The sequence below is a fragment of the Hyla sarda genome, chromosome 4 (genome assembly GCF_029499605.1).
Source record: "Hyla sarda isolate aHylSar1 chromosome 4, aHylSar1.hap1, whole genome shotgun sequence".
Lineage (NCBI taxonomy): Eukaryota > Metazoa > Chordata > Amphibia > Anura > Hylidae > Hyla > Hyla sarda.
This window is the reverse complement of record NC_079192.1, coordinates 115,567,087-115,582,278: the sequence shown is the minus strand read 5'-3', so window position 1 is coordinate 115,582,278 and position 15,192 is coordinate 115,567,087. Positions and strand designations below refer to the sequence as shown.

Here is a 15,192-nt window from a genome sequence, read left to right as displayed (position 1 = left end):
AGAAGCAATACCTGGCAACAACAGCTATTTCCTGCGTGAGTGCGTATTCACGCAGGAAACAGCTGTGGCCGGCTGCCATTGCTCCCATCTGTCCTATGTCCCCCTTCCACACCATTTGTAATCTGCCCCTTGTTTAAAAAAACAAGATTGCCTCATGTGGGTTAGTTCAACTTTCATTTCTTCTTTTGGATTAGTCTGCAAATATATGTTGTATTTTGGTATGCACCCCCGTTACAACAATGATCGCCACTTAAATGGAGTACCCAGGTGTGCACGCTCATGGGAGGTAAAGCATTGCCGATACTATGCTACCTCCATTGAAATTTGTGTTATTAGCTTCTGCTGAGCATTGCTGACATTATGGATCAGATGGCCATGGCGAGAAAGTATTACTGTAGGATGCACCAATGGGTTCAAGCTCTAAGTCCTTTAAAGGTAGACAGAAAATTGTGCATAACTGAAACATTTGCCCTGAAAATGATTTTTCTTGGTAGGTCCATGGTTCCCCTATTGTGATACTGCAATTGCACCACTTCAGAGCCCATAAAGCTCAGATAAGCAATGTCACATATTCCAATTTCCCATATCTTACCTGTGTATCCTCAGAGCCATCTCTGGCAGCTTTAGCAGAGCAGAATTTCATTATGATGGAAAACAGAGGTCATACATTTTTTTAAGAAGAATGTATTAGATTTTTAGGATTGCCTGATATTGTTTGATCCCGTGCCCACCTCAATTGATGTTAAAAATCATTATGCTTCGCTGGATACAAAAGAACATTGAACAAATAGAAAAGTCCAGACACAAAAGTAGTAAGTAAATAGATTAGATGCAAAAGTTAATTGGAAACTTGTGAGCAGGTTGACATCACGCAGCTGTTACGAATAAGCAAAATGTCAGCGCTGTAATCGCCCAGATGCATTGTTCCATTACTCTAGCTCAGAAATCTGCTGCTGTGTAGTTAGCTGAAAGACTAGGAATGTTAATAATTTCACATAAATAAAAGTAGTATATTTCTAGTACTACACTAAGTAATTTTTTGCAGCGTGGTATAACATGCTTTTTGTTGTGTAATTACACAAATGATAGATGTACATGACATGGGTTGACTCCTAGGTTATACAAATGACTAGCAGAAGTGGACATGTAAAATCGCAGATCACATGTCAACAATACATCCTTGTGGCCTTTATGTCTTACTATGGTTATCTATAAGACAATTAGCTTTCTTTTTATAAAAAGCTCTTTAACTAGTTTTTGTAACAGGACTATGTAAAGAGTCAGGTCCATTCAGCCATAAGAGCATATAGAAGGTAAAGATTCCCATTGATACTATCACAGGGACCGATTTACCATTGTTTATCGGCCATTCAAAGAGATATTTCATTGTCTGATCATGAGGTTCTGACTAATGAGACCTTTTCAAGGGGAGAATGGGGATCTCAGTCTTCTGTTGGAATGGAGGGGCAGGTCGCACATGCGAGCTGATGGTCCATTTGTTTTCTTTAATAGCCAACAGAGATTCAATGCTCGGTTACTCCCATAGAGAAAAGGAGGAGAACATGTTGTACTGAAAAAATTTAATTTGTGCTATGGATTAGTTATAGTCCCAGTGGTCAGATAGTAACTCTGTATTTTTAGGTTGCAAATAGAAATAGTGGACATGCATAGTTCAATAACCTTGTGAATAAATTGCACAATCTATCCTGTGATACAGCCTGCAGTACAGTTGAGAGCTGCATTGCATGGCCATTGCTATGTTAAGTTTTACAATATTTAAGAATGTACTTTTGTCTTTTCTCGTGTAGATGTGCAGTACATTAAAAGGAGGGACATTGTTCTGAAGAGAGAACTTGGAGAAGGAGCTTTTGGGAAAGTGTTTCTTGCCGAGTGCTACAACCTCAGCCCGACCAAAGACAAGATGCTTGTAGCTGTCAAGGTAACAAAAACAGCCAACTACTTCTATAATAGTAAAAACAGCTGTTACTTTCTTCTTCACAGAGTACAGCGGTATGCATTTGAATTAAATAACTTCCGTGTGCAATTTTAAACTGTGGGAGATATAGCTGATGGGTTCAAACTATAATACTATAGTAATACTATGCAGTTGTCTGAAGTAATGATAAAACACATGAATCAATACATTGGTTTATTTCTTTAAAAAAAAAAATTTCCACATGTTGTGAGTGATACTCAGCTCAGCCCCATTCACTTCAATAGAAAGAAGCCAAAAGACGAGCATGGTGCTGTTTTTGAAAGGAGGCCTCCATGTTTTTCTAATGCTACACAACCCTTTTACCCCCTTAACGACAATGGACGTAAATGTACGTCATGGTGGCATGGTACTTAGTGCACCATGATGTACATTTCCGCGCCACCATGATCGCGAGCACCAGAGCGGTGCTCGCGTCATGCCTGGCATGTCCCGGCTGTTATCAGCAGCCAGGGACCCGTTGGTAATGGTGGACATCCGCCATCGCGCGGATGTCCGCCATAAACCCCTCAGATGCCGTCATCAATACAGATCACGGCATCTGCAGCAGTGCGGTACTTTGAATGGATGATCGGATCGCCCGCAGCGCTGCCGCGGCGATCCGATCATCCAGCATGGCAGTCAGAGGTCCCCTCACCTTGCTCGGGCCATCTCCCGGGGTCTTCTGCTCTGGTCTGAGATTGAGCAGACCAGAGCAGAAGATGACCGATAATACTGAGCAGTGCTGTGTCCTATACATAGCACTGAACAGTATTAGCAATCAACTGATTGCTATGAATAGTACCCTATGGGTACATAAAAAGTGTAAAAATAAAGTAAAAAAAATTTAAATAAAAAAGTAACAAAAATGTGAAAAATCCCCTCCCCCAATAAAGAAGTAAAACGTCAGTTTTTCCCATTTTACCCACAAAAAAGCATAAAAAAATAATTAATACACATATTTGGTATTGCCACGTGTGTAAAAGTCTGAACTATTAAAATATATTGTTCATTATTCCGTATGGTGAATGACGTAAACTTAAAAAAATAAAAAAAAGTCCAAAATTGATGCTTTTTTGTCACATTTTATTCCAAAAAAAATTAATAAAAAATTAATAAAAATAAAACCTAAGCAAAAGGGGCATTGATAAAAACTAGAGATCATGGTGCAAAAAATGAGCCCTCATATCGCCCCATATACGGAAAAATTAGAAAGTTATAGGTGGTCAAAATAGGGCAATTTCAAACATACTAATTTTGTCAACATGGTTTGAGATTTTTTTTAAGCGGTGCAATTATAGAAAGGCATATAATCATGGGTATCATTTTAATTGGATTGACCCACAGAATAAAGAAAACATGTCATTTTTACCCGAAAGTGTACAGCGTGAAAACAAAAGCTTCCAAAATTTGCAAAATTGCGGTTTTCTTTTCAATTTTCCAACATAAATAATATTTGTTTGGTTGCGCTGTACCTTTTATGGTAAAATAAGTGATGTAATTACAAAGTACAATTGGTGACGCAAAAAACAAGCCCTCATATGGGTCTGTGGATGAAAATATAAGATAGTTATGATTTTTAGAAGGCGAGGAGAAAAAAACAAAAATGCAAAAATAAAATTGGTCTGGTCCTTAAGGTCAAAATGGGCCTGGTCCTTAAGGGGTTAAGCACATTCCATAAGGAATATGGCTATTTCTATACTTTTCTAATGGCTCCAAACTGAAGCTTCTTCTTAATGAATAGAAAGTGATGCAGGCAGATGTAAAAATAATACATTTTACAATAAGATGAAAAAATCCAGCTATAAAACCCCTTTATTGGTCAGTATTTTGACAACTTGATAGCAGTAAGGCTTGATTCTTGATGTCTTTTAGTCTTTAGGTAAAGTTTAAAGTGCATCAAGCTTCCACCCTTACTGCTATCATGTTTTAAAAATACTGACCAATAAAAAAGGGGCACTATTATTTGTTTTTAAAAAGGAAGCCTTTGAACAATGTATCAACAGCATGCCTGTTCAGTGGAACACATCACTGTATTACATCCTGGTTTACATAGGGAGATCTTCTTAATTTATACCTCTGAAATATATACCTCTTACGTAAGCTAAAAATATAATGTAAACATGGGCTAAGACAAATAACAGGACAATGTCAGTCATACACTAGCAAGCAGTGACTATAAATAGCAATTATTCTATATTTAACAGTGGAGACTATTAGTCTATGTAGAAATCATAAATCATTTTGTTTTTCCTTGATACTTTTCAGAAAAAGAGAACATAAAGCAAAATATAAAAATTCATTGTTCCATTATACCTTAAAGCATCACTGTATTATTACTAAAAAGAAACCCACGAAAGTGTTCTTGGAAAAAATATCAACAAAATAAAGATCTAAATTGACTAGAACTAATAGACTATATAAGATAAGGATGGATGGTTTCCCATCTGCAATCTGTAGCTATCATTTGTCTAAATAATGTTGGCCATGCTTTTCTTTATAGAATAGGTAATTAACTTTTCTCCCATTCCAACCAAGTAGCACATTAGAGGAAAGGGGTTAGAAGTTTTCCTGCTAAGGAAAAAACACAGGTAGTATAAAGTAGAAACAAAAATACATAAATAAATAAATAACCACAGATATAATAATATATTTTATGTGTCTACAAAATGAGTAGTAGAAAAACTAAATTCCAGGACAGGTTAATTAACATGAGCTGATATAAATGGTGAAATACATAAGTGTAAATTGAAAGCCTGAAAACAATTTGCTGAAGACAAACATACTAAAGACACGGATTACTGGAACCATGTCCTGTTTTCCAGTGAGACCAATATTAACTAAAGTCTCAAGTCAAGCATGATGGTGGGAGTATTATGATCTGAGGCTGCATGATTGCTGCTGGCACTAGGGAGCTACAGTTCATTGAGGGAACCATAAGTGACAACATGTACTGTGACATACTGAAACAGAGCCACTGGGCCGTATTCCAACATAATAATGACCCCAAACACACCAGCAAGACAACCACTGCCTTGTTAATGAAGCTGAGGGTAAAGGTGATGGGCTGGCTAAACATGTCTCCATCCTCAAATGGAAGGTGGGGAATCACAAGGTCTATTACATCCACCAGCTCATGACATCATCATGGAGGAGTGGAAGAAGACACCAGTGACAACCTGTGAACCTCTGGTGAGCTCCATGCCAAGAGGCTTAAAGGGGTACTCCACCCCTAGACATCTTATACCCTATCCAAAGGATAGGGGATAAGATGTCTGATCGCGGGAGTTCCGCTGCTGGGACCCCGAGATCTCTGCTGCGGCACCACAGTCATCAGGTGCACGGAGCAAACTTCGCTGTGACAAACCTGATGACTAGCGATGCAGTGCTAATAACACGGCCACACCCCCTCGTGATGTTACACCCTTCCTCTCAATGCAAGTCTGTGGGAGGGGGCGGCGGCCCTTCCAATAGACTTGCATTGAGGGGGCATGGTCATGAAGCCACGAGGGGGCATGGCTGTGAAGTCACGAGCCTTCGATGCAGCAGCTGGCATTTAAATGAACCCCAGGTGCTGCAGGGAGATCGCAGGGGGTCCCAGTGGTGGGGTCCCGTGATCAGACATCTTATCCCTATCCTTTGGAATATGAGATAAGATGTCTAGGGGCGGAGTACCCCTTTAAGGCAGTACTGGAAAAAATGGTGGCCACACAAAATATTGACACTTTGGGCTCAATTTGGACATTTTCTCTTAGGGGTGTACTAACTTTTGTTGTCAAGGTTTAGACATTAATGGATGTGTGTTGAGTTATTTTGAGGGGACACAACATTAAACACGATGTGCACACACTACTTTACATTGTAGCAGAATGTCATTTCCTCAGTGTTGTCACATAAAGAAACAAAATATTTCAAAAATATGAGGGGGAGGGGGCAAATCACTTATGTGAGATACTGTACATCATGGTGAATGAAATGAAAGAACAGACCAACCAGAGAGGGATCCATTCTATGGGTGCCATTTCACATGCAATGGCCAATGGTTGAACTGTTTAGCTGACAAAAGGATAGGATAGTAAAAATCCAACATGCCTGATCCTCCTTTTCTCTAACATCATCTGTTAGGGGAGAGTTGTGGTACCCTATACACATTAGCAAATAAGCCAGTCCCATGAAAAATGTTGGATCTGAGAAAGTTTTTTCTCATGTACATGGGGACCTTTTTTTGTTCTTCACTATAGAATTAGACTGCAATACAGAAATAACTGGATACAATCTATAGCTTGCAGGTCAGGCATGCAGAATAGGACCTCATTTTTCCTGTTATTGAGTTCAAGTACCTTTAATAGCTTCTGTGATGTAACATCATATCCACCTTATACCGGATATATAATTGGACTATTCTAAAGATGATGTGAGGATAACATAAGTTGGATGTCTGAATAAAGATCATTTCTGCTTCAAGAGGCTTCAAAGTCCATTTCACTAAATAAAGATACGCCTCAGTAGAGGCAATGTTGGTTTTCTATTAAAGCTATTGAAATATATGCTACAGGAAAAGTACTCTTTAACAACAGCAATGTAGTCAAGCCCTCAGTTTTCTAATATGGAATATATTTTATCCTTAAAATCATCCTCGTGGGTCTGATGTCATTTCTGATCTCTTTTTAGCCAAAAGGCACAATGGGGGAGATAAACAAAAACTGTCTAGTACTTAGGCAATTTTAACTTAAACTAGACAATCTTAGGGTGGGCTATATTTTTACCAATTGCTTAGGCTATTAAGAATCCTAACGGATATTTTACATTGTCCACTGTAAGTCTTATAACACTTTTAAATTGATTTACTTTAACTTTTTTCCAAAAATGTGCACATTTTTGGAGCACATAAGCAATGCCGATTTTACCAAGACCACATCCACCTTTCAATAAGCCATGCATCCTTGTTGAATATGGTGCAAAATTACATTTTGTATTGTTTAATTTGTACAAAAAATCTATCTAATAACATGCCAGTTTTTGATACACTGCAATAAAATTCTGATATGTACTTTTTTTTTTATCTCCACAAATATTATTCATGCCATTCTGTCTAAAAAGATAGCAGTAGACTTGTCCCCAAGTAACATAGTCTGCTGGCAGATCCTCTTTAAAGGGGTACTCAACTCCTAGACATCTTATCCCCTATCCAGGATAGAGAATAAGATGTCTGATTGCGGGGGTGCCGCCCCTGGGAACCCCCGCAATCTCTGCTGCAGCACTGCATCTGATGCAGAGAGCGAACTTTGCTCCATGCCTGATGACTAGCGATGTGGCAGTGACATCCTGACCACACCACGCCTCCTTCCATAGACTTGCATTGAGGGGAAAGGCCAGACGTCATAAGGCCGGTGCTGCAGGTAGATTGCGGGGGGATCCTAGCGGTGGGACCCCCCTATTAGAAATCTTATTCCCTATCCTTTGGATAGGAGATAAGAAGTCTAGGAATGGAGTACCTGTTTATGGTTAAAGACACATTAGACAGATTTCAGAGGCGGCTCTAGACTTTGTGATCACAAGGATCCTGTTGTGACCATATAAGGGTGACCTACAGACTTTGCCGACAAATTACAGCACAGTTACATCTAGATTCTAGTGAGTCATAGGGGGCATGTTTGTGGAGTCATCCTCTTTCCATCACTTCTCTGTCTTGCTCAGATGGCCATGCAGGCTTTTTCCAACTATGATTCTTTACTGCAGAATCTGCAGAGAAACATGTTAGGTTCCACAAATTTCTAGCAACTTTTTTCAACTTCCCCTTATCCATTGTGCCCCAAATAATGCCCCTTGGTACCATGCATAGCATGAGCAAGTAGCTGAGTGTGTTGGGAAGAGGGGTGGTGGTGGGCATGTAATTCCCCCATTAAGTAGTTGCCCGCAGTAAATTGGTCACTCCTCTATTAGGATGATGTTACCAGGGCTAGGTTACCCCCCCCCCACCCCCATTATGTATAAGTCCCCAGTAAGTATGTAGGAAATTATCCCTATTAGGTAAAAGCCCCCAGTTGATAGGTAGTTAAATCCCCCCTATTCTATTAGGTAGAAACCTCCAGTATATAGGTTAGGCAACCCCCAGCAGGTAAATAGACAGGGAATCCCCCTATAAGGTAGAAGCCCCCAGTTGGTTTGTAGATAGGTAGATAAGTGTCCAGATTGCCCAGAAATGCCCTGTGATTGCTCACAAAAAGTATATACAATAGAACAGACTACACTCAAAGGCAAGTTTCCATGCTCTGTACAGTACACTGAATAGCTAGACACTGGTCAGAAATTGGGATGAAATCTGATTTGTGTTAAATTAATTTGTTCATCTCTAGTAACCAGCAGCAGCATTTGTTCTAGAAGACCTGGTATATCCATTTATTACATGCATTATGTTTACCGTCATCAAGGCCACATATAATGCTTCATGTGCCCTAACTATTTTATCGGCAAAGAGTAGCTGGTACAAATTTGTCATATCAAAAAGGTTGTCTGTGCAACCCCTTTTTAAGTTATGAAGAAAAAAAATCACAAATGTATTACCTCAATAAACTAACATAAGTTGAGTGGATTGATTCAACAACAAAATGTTGCAAATAAATGTGTCACCAATACTGCATGAATCACAACTTCCAATGACTGTTCAATTTACTCTACTGGAGCAGGGACACCTGCCTTTGACAGGCATCCCTGCTGCTCCTCTTTATACTTTGTGTGGGCAATCATAAGACACTCAGTACCCTTTTGCATCCAATTTATGATCAAAATCCAAAACAAATTGGATAGCCAAATTTGTCAATTTGGATCCGAAATTAATCTTGGGAAATTCACTCTAGGTCTAGATGTTCAATTGGTCCATTCATAATAATTGCCTAAGATGTGCACGTCATAAAGGAGTTAAATTACATTATGGAATTGTTAAAAGGCATTTTATCGAACCAAATGTCTGTCCTTACAAAGCTTATTGAAATATATTTAGCACGACTAACAATAACATAAGGCATGAGTAAACAATGCAGTGTTTAAAAAAAATACAAATGCAGACTAATGCATCTCATAGCCTTATGGCATGCAGCAGACAGAATCACAATACCATCCATCTCTTATTACATAAAAATAATAGCAGCAAATACATGAAGCACAACAAATGGCTACTATTATTGTAAACAGAGAGAGAAGCATTTCCAATGATGTGCTGAAGAGATGGCCTTCAGACTGTAGATATTCCAGTCCGGATATGTAAACAGATGGTCGAGTATCCTATGTTAAAGCCATAAACAGTCTTGTGGGTATAGCTTGACTGTGATCACGTTCCGTCTCATGTGTATGATCCACTTGGCAGTGTTCTAGCCTGTGCTTTGGGACCACATGAGACCTAGTGTTTGCAGTTTGAGTCTGATTGACGACAGAAATCTGATGTTCTGAAGCTATTATTCATAGCAGGAAATCTTTCAATTCACAATGCTGACTGATGTTTCCATCCTTTGGATGCTCATCTCTAATCACTATAACACCAGCTCCTCTGTGTAATAAGAACCTTCTTTATTTTGCATTTCACGGCCTGCACCCTGCTAGATATGTATGGCATGCTGCTGTCATTATGGCTCTCAGTTCCATACAATGATTAATAATTAAAAGATACTGCTTGCCAGTCAGCTTCTTTACTTACAGCACAAAATGGCATTGATCTTTTGTTTATTAAATTATAGGCTTCACAGAGATACTATATTGAAAATGACACATTGTTACTTTCAAAACAATAGCAATAAATGAACCCAGCAATTACCTACTGCCTTCTTGTCATTCGGCTTCCTGTTATATGGCAAACTTAATAATTCTCAGTTTTGGAGTGTCATATGACCTCCAGTCCCCCCCCCCCAACCCACACACACACACAAGTGGAATCCTAGCCTTTATTCTTGATAAAGGCTATCCGGCCAAAATGTTGCACACTTTGGTGGAATGCAGAGAAACCACACTTTTCTTGAATCTGAACTTCTTGTCTCTGCTGGAATTATTATTATTTTTTTTTTATATGTGGATATCTGGAGTATATTACTTGCAAGGCAAATGGTGTCTATGCTGGCTTTGCCTTTGACTTCCAAGTAATCAGAATATGTTTTAGAAGTTTAAAGCCCCTTTACAGGCATGCCTTTACATCTGCAATCTTCTCCTTGTAAGAAAATATTTGTTTGATATATGCAAATATGTGGCTAGTGCCCACAGGGTGGAGTGAATCACATCAAGTTCCCAGTATTTGCAACAGCACACAGGCTGTCAATAACATACAGTAAAAGGAGGTAAGGCAGAATGGAAGTTGGAAATGCTGGGCACTTGAGACAATAAGTCCCACCTTCTGGACACTTGCTCCTCATTTGTATTGAAAAACAAAAATGCTAATTGCTTGGCTTACAAGTAGAAGCTCATAAATCTTCTACTATACATGGGAAGCTGCTGTGATTTCTTACAAATGTAGTGCCCACTATAATGAGTGAGGCAACACTACTTCATGTATCACTTCAGCCTTTGCATTTGCCCTGCAGTCCAGACAAGTATGCATTGTTGAAGATGTATACTGTAATGTAGGCATAGCCACTTAGCACCTACAGGTAGAAGGAGTCCATAGAGGTAGATGAGAGTCCACATTCCCATAGTAATTTCCATGGCATACTGAGTAGTGTGCCACACGTTAGGCAGATGCTACATCTGTTCACTATGTGAAATCATCTGATAGATTCCCTTTAATTTCCAATGTTATCATAATACAAGTTCTACACAATATTGAATTTAAAAGGGACCTCAGTGAATATACACAAGAGGACATAGATCCTTTACGGTCACTCCCCTTTATTTGAAAGATTCCATACTGAATATTTACATTGGGAAAGTTCAGCTGCTTCTATGAAATCTTGCAATATTATGCCATATTAAGGCTATTAATATTTATTAAGAAAGTATTCATGCATTTAACAAATAACCTCCAAATCTCTATTATTGTCATAATAGAAAATAAAGCACTGAGCATATCCCGCATAGCATTATGCATAAGGATGCTGAAGGTTTTGAGTGGAAGTAAATTAATTTTTCCTATGACCGCTACAATTTACACTTGTATGTTCCGCATGATTTAACAGCATCTTTAACCAGTGGAAGGACCAGTTACCCTGTTGAAATGAATAGACTCTGAGGCCCTGAAGCAATAAGTTTGTAAAGAAATCAACTCCCTTTATGTAGTCTTGACAGATTTAAAGCTGGGATTAAAAATGTACTTTCACAGATCATGATCCAAATCAGCATAAAACTATACGAAAATATGAGACTTAGTGAAGTGTGGGTTTCTGGCATATCATAGACTTTTATGGAAATAAAAAGCAATTCCAAGAAGAATACAAACTGCCAAATAAGACTCAGAGAGTCGATGGGTTTTAAGATTATGAATACAATAAATCTGGATCATACTCTTATGAGAGTTTGTATCTCCAAGCTAGGACAAAGCTTATTCCAGGAATGTTTTACATTTAATGATCGCACAGGTTTGATTTTCATCCATCGTAAAAACAAATCATGATGTCTTAATTATAAAAAAAAAGGATTTTACTATCTTAAAAAACACCATAAAGTGAAAGAACACTTAGAGAAAACCTGTATGCAAAGCAATGTATCTCATCTAATTATACCTCAGTGACTAAACTGTAAATTGTATATCATCTATCAGCTACTAAGCACAGCAGGAGAACAGAGAGGAATATTAAAAATAAATTAGCGCATCTAATGTATGTACCTTGTTGCCTAAATGCTGTCTTTTTACCCCAAAGCAAAGAAAATCAATGACTACCTTAAAACTTCTAAGATTATTCTCAAGGCTGTATTAGATGCAGACGTCATAAACATTATTATTATTTACCAATATTATTTCTATTCTACATTTCACCTTTCTGGAAAATTCCTTCAAAACTAGGCCATTCACAATACCCATAAACTTAAAGTTGTCGTGATGGGAATAGAAAGTTCATAGAGGGGTTCCCTGCTTAGGAACTAAAGCCTGAGCATTGGAAATTGTAGTGCAAAACATGTCCATTCTTTCATTGGAATACCGAGCAGGATGCATTGACGGCTATTAGGACCAGCAATATCTGCTCGGTTCTAGCCACCACAACTCAGCCACAACTCAGTTGGCACCAGATGCCTTCAAAATCTTCACTCAGAGATTATTTGGGTAGAGATTTTATAGTGCGTATGGACTTTTTAACATACTGCCGACTGTCTGCCAGGCAAGGGCAGAGAATAGTTACAGTGGAGGATGGGATATGAGAAGAGGAACTTAAGGTCAGGATATGAGGTCAAGATATGAGGAAGGGATTTGAGGTTGGATTTGAGAAAGGGATGTTAGTTGGCATTTGATGACGTAATATATGGTCCTCATATAATAACCGAATATGAGGAAGGGATATGAGAAAGGGATGTGAGGACTGTAAAGATGCTGGATGTGGATCCACTGATCTGTGTGGCAGATGACTTGGGACGTATGAGGGAGCAGAGTCTGAGGTGCTGCTGGTCTTCACCAGAGCCCGCCGCAAGGCAGGATGGGCTTGCTGTGGCAGGTGGCATCCAGGTCGCTACCCCCAACATGACTCGACCACACAGGTAGCTGGGCGAGGCGAGGTACAGAAGGATGAGGCAGAGGAATAGTTGGACTTAGCAGAAGGTCAAGGCAGGCATCAAGGTGGCGTAGTCAAATAACGTAGTGGAAGGGTCAAAGACACAGGAAAACAACAGACAAAAGGAACGATTAATCTCAGGCTATGGGGCACTGTAGATACGGCAGGGAAGAGGGGGCTGAGCTGCCTTACGTAAACTAGTAGAAGGACCAGGCTCCAATCAGTGGTGCACTGGACCTTTAAATCTCAGGCAGCCGGTGCGCGCAGAGCAGGTAAGGTACGGGTCACGATTTGCATGCGGGCACGTCCCCCAATGCGAATCTCGGCCTGGCCGGGATAGCGGGGCAGTGAGCACTCACGGTCGGAGCGCCGCCGGACCGGAGTGCTCACCGTGACAAGGACATGATATGAGAATGGCATATGAGGTTGGGATATGAGGTCGGAATATGAAGATGACATATGAGATTGGGATATGAGGTTGGGATATGAGGTTGAGAAATGAGGTTGGGACATGAGAACAGGATATGGGGATGAGATACGAGGTCGGGATATGTGAATGGGATATGAGGTCGGGATATGAGGACAGAATATGAGGACAGGATATGAGGTTGAGAAATGAGGTCGGAATATGAGAACAGTATATGGGGATGAGATATGAGGTTGGGATATGTGAATGGGATATTAGAGAAAGGGATATGAGAACAAGTGCAACACTGTTTCTTTTCCTCTCCCACAAGGTTAAGGTACGAGGAACGGGCAATGCTGGGTACTCAACTAGTGTGCAATAAATTGTACACTATGCAGGCAATGATATTGGCTGCAGCCCATGACATTGAACACTACACCCATTCCTAACCTATGTGGATTGTTAATTTAGGCAATTGTTGAAGGTTTTTGACATCTCTAATTAGAAACCATAACAACTTATTGACTGTTGATTTTTATCTTTGCCTCTTTAGGCTTTGAAAGATCCTACAATGGCAGCACGCAAAGATTTCCAAAGAGAAGCAGAACTCCTAACTAACCTACAGCATGACCACATTGTCAAGTTCTATGGTGTGTGTGGTGATGGAGATCCACTTATTATGGTATTTGAATATATGAAGCACGGAGATCTAAACAAGTTTTTAAGGTATGTTTCCTTAAGCTGGGATGTCTTCATTCCACAACAGTTTTTTGCATTGCTTTGTGGAAGATCATCATGGATATTAAATACATTACAGGTGTGTTTACTTGTAACTCATATTATTTGCCTTGATTTTGTGGAAATTGCAGAAAAAGCAGCAATACAACATTAACATATAAAAACAAAGTTATGCTAGGACACATTTATTCACTAAAATGGAGCTAACATTTTCCTCTCGGCATGTCAACTAAAAGGACTAAATTGCCCTACCCTTCTATGTAAGTTTGATAGAAGAGTTAGGGTTTGTAGACTAATTTAGACTAAAGCCGAAATTATTACACAAGTGTTATAAAATAGGGAATGGCAAAAAATGCTTTTGTGACTTTTTAGTTGTGTACTCTGTTATGTTGAGGTGATTTCTATACTCCAAATGTTGTATAAGCTTTATCCACATGACATAATCTTGCAAAAATAAACCCACAAGCTTAAGCTTTTCCTTAATTTCTGACTAAGTGTACAATATAAACATAAGTTGACTCCACTGTTACATCTACTTCATCCTTTGGCTAGTGCTTTAAGCCATTGCACAGAAACATGCTAGAGCTTCCAGAACCTCTTTAGGGAACATACTGGCACCCCCAAGGCTGTGAAAAAGCAGTTTGACCTGTCAATATATTTTAAAAAGAGGTCATCCCTCTCTTCTGCTCGACGATCCAAGATGGCACTAGATACCACCTCCTTGCCTGGTCAAGCTGATAACCCATACCAAGTTAACACAGCCACCATTGAGCATGCACAGCCAGCCACTGCCTCTTTTATGGAATTCTTCATTAAAAAAAAGCTCTGTAACAAGCACTAAAACCTGTCATGCATCAACCGGCTGATATCATGACAAAGCTACAACAAGTAAGTAACCAGGTGGAAACATTAGAAACCTTCATGTCAGACTTAGTCACTCATGTCCCCAATCCATTCAGACACATGCACACTTTTCAGACACAATAAGAGGGAATAACCTACGGTATACTTGGCTCTTTCACAGAGCATTTGGAAAAGGCAGGGAACACTCTGAAGCTATTACCAGTGTAAGTGCCCTCCTGGCTTTCACTGTCTATGTTGACACCTTGTCTAAGTTTGACCTTTGACAACTTTCCTAAGTTTGAACCATGGTGCTTTGCACCTCATCCAAAGCAGAATAAGCTGAAGAAGACCCTGATCAAGTCTGTGAAGCAATTCTGCTGTTGAAAGGATACAGTCGGATTGGCGTCTTCTGAATCTTCCATCTCAAATGTCTGAGGTTTACTAGTGAACAGGGGCCAAATCCCAGGAAAAAAGTGTAGGAACTCACCCAAGATTTTCACCCAAGGGCTGGTCCTGCAGAACTCCTGGTAATGGGAACGGTGTTCCTGCTTTGG

The 15,192-nt window shown here is 39.5% G+C and overlaps 1 protein-coding gene across 7 annotated transcripts in view; it reads left to right on the top strand.

The window, feature by feature from the left end:
• The window catches only part of NTRK3 (neurotrophic receptor tyrosine kinase 3), a 688,036-nt gene that overhangs the window by 581,825 nt on the left and 91,019 nt on the right, over positions 1–15,192 (top strand). For all 7 annotated transcript variants that reach the window (XM_056571897.1, XM_056571898.1, XM_056571895.1 and 4 more), the window contains 2 exons: positions 1,809–1,939; positions 13,611–13,783. In XM_056571897.1, coding sequence (XP_056427872.1) covers positions 1,809–1,939; positions 13,611–13,783 — 304 coding nt within the window. The remainder of the gene's footprint in view (positions 1–1,808; positions 1,940–13,610; positions 13,784–15,192) is intronic.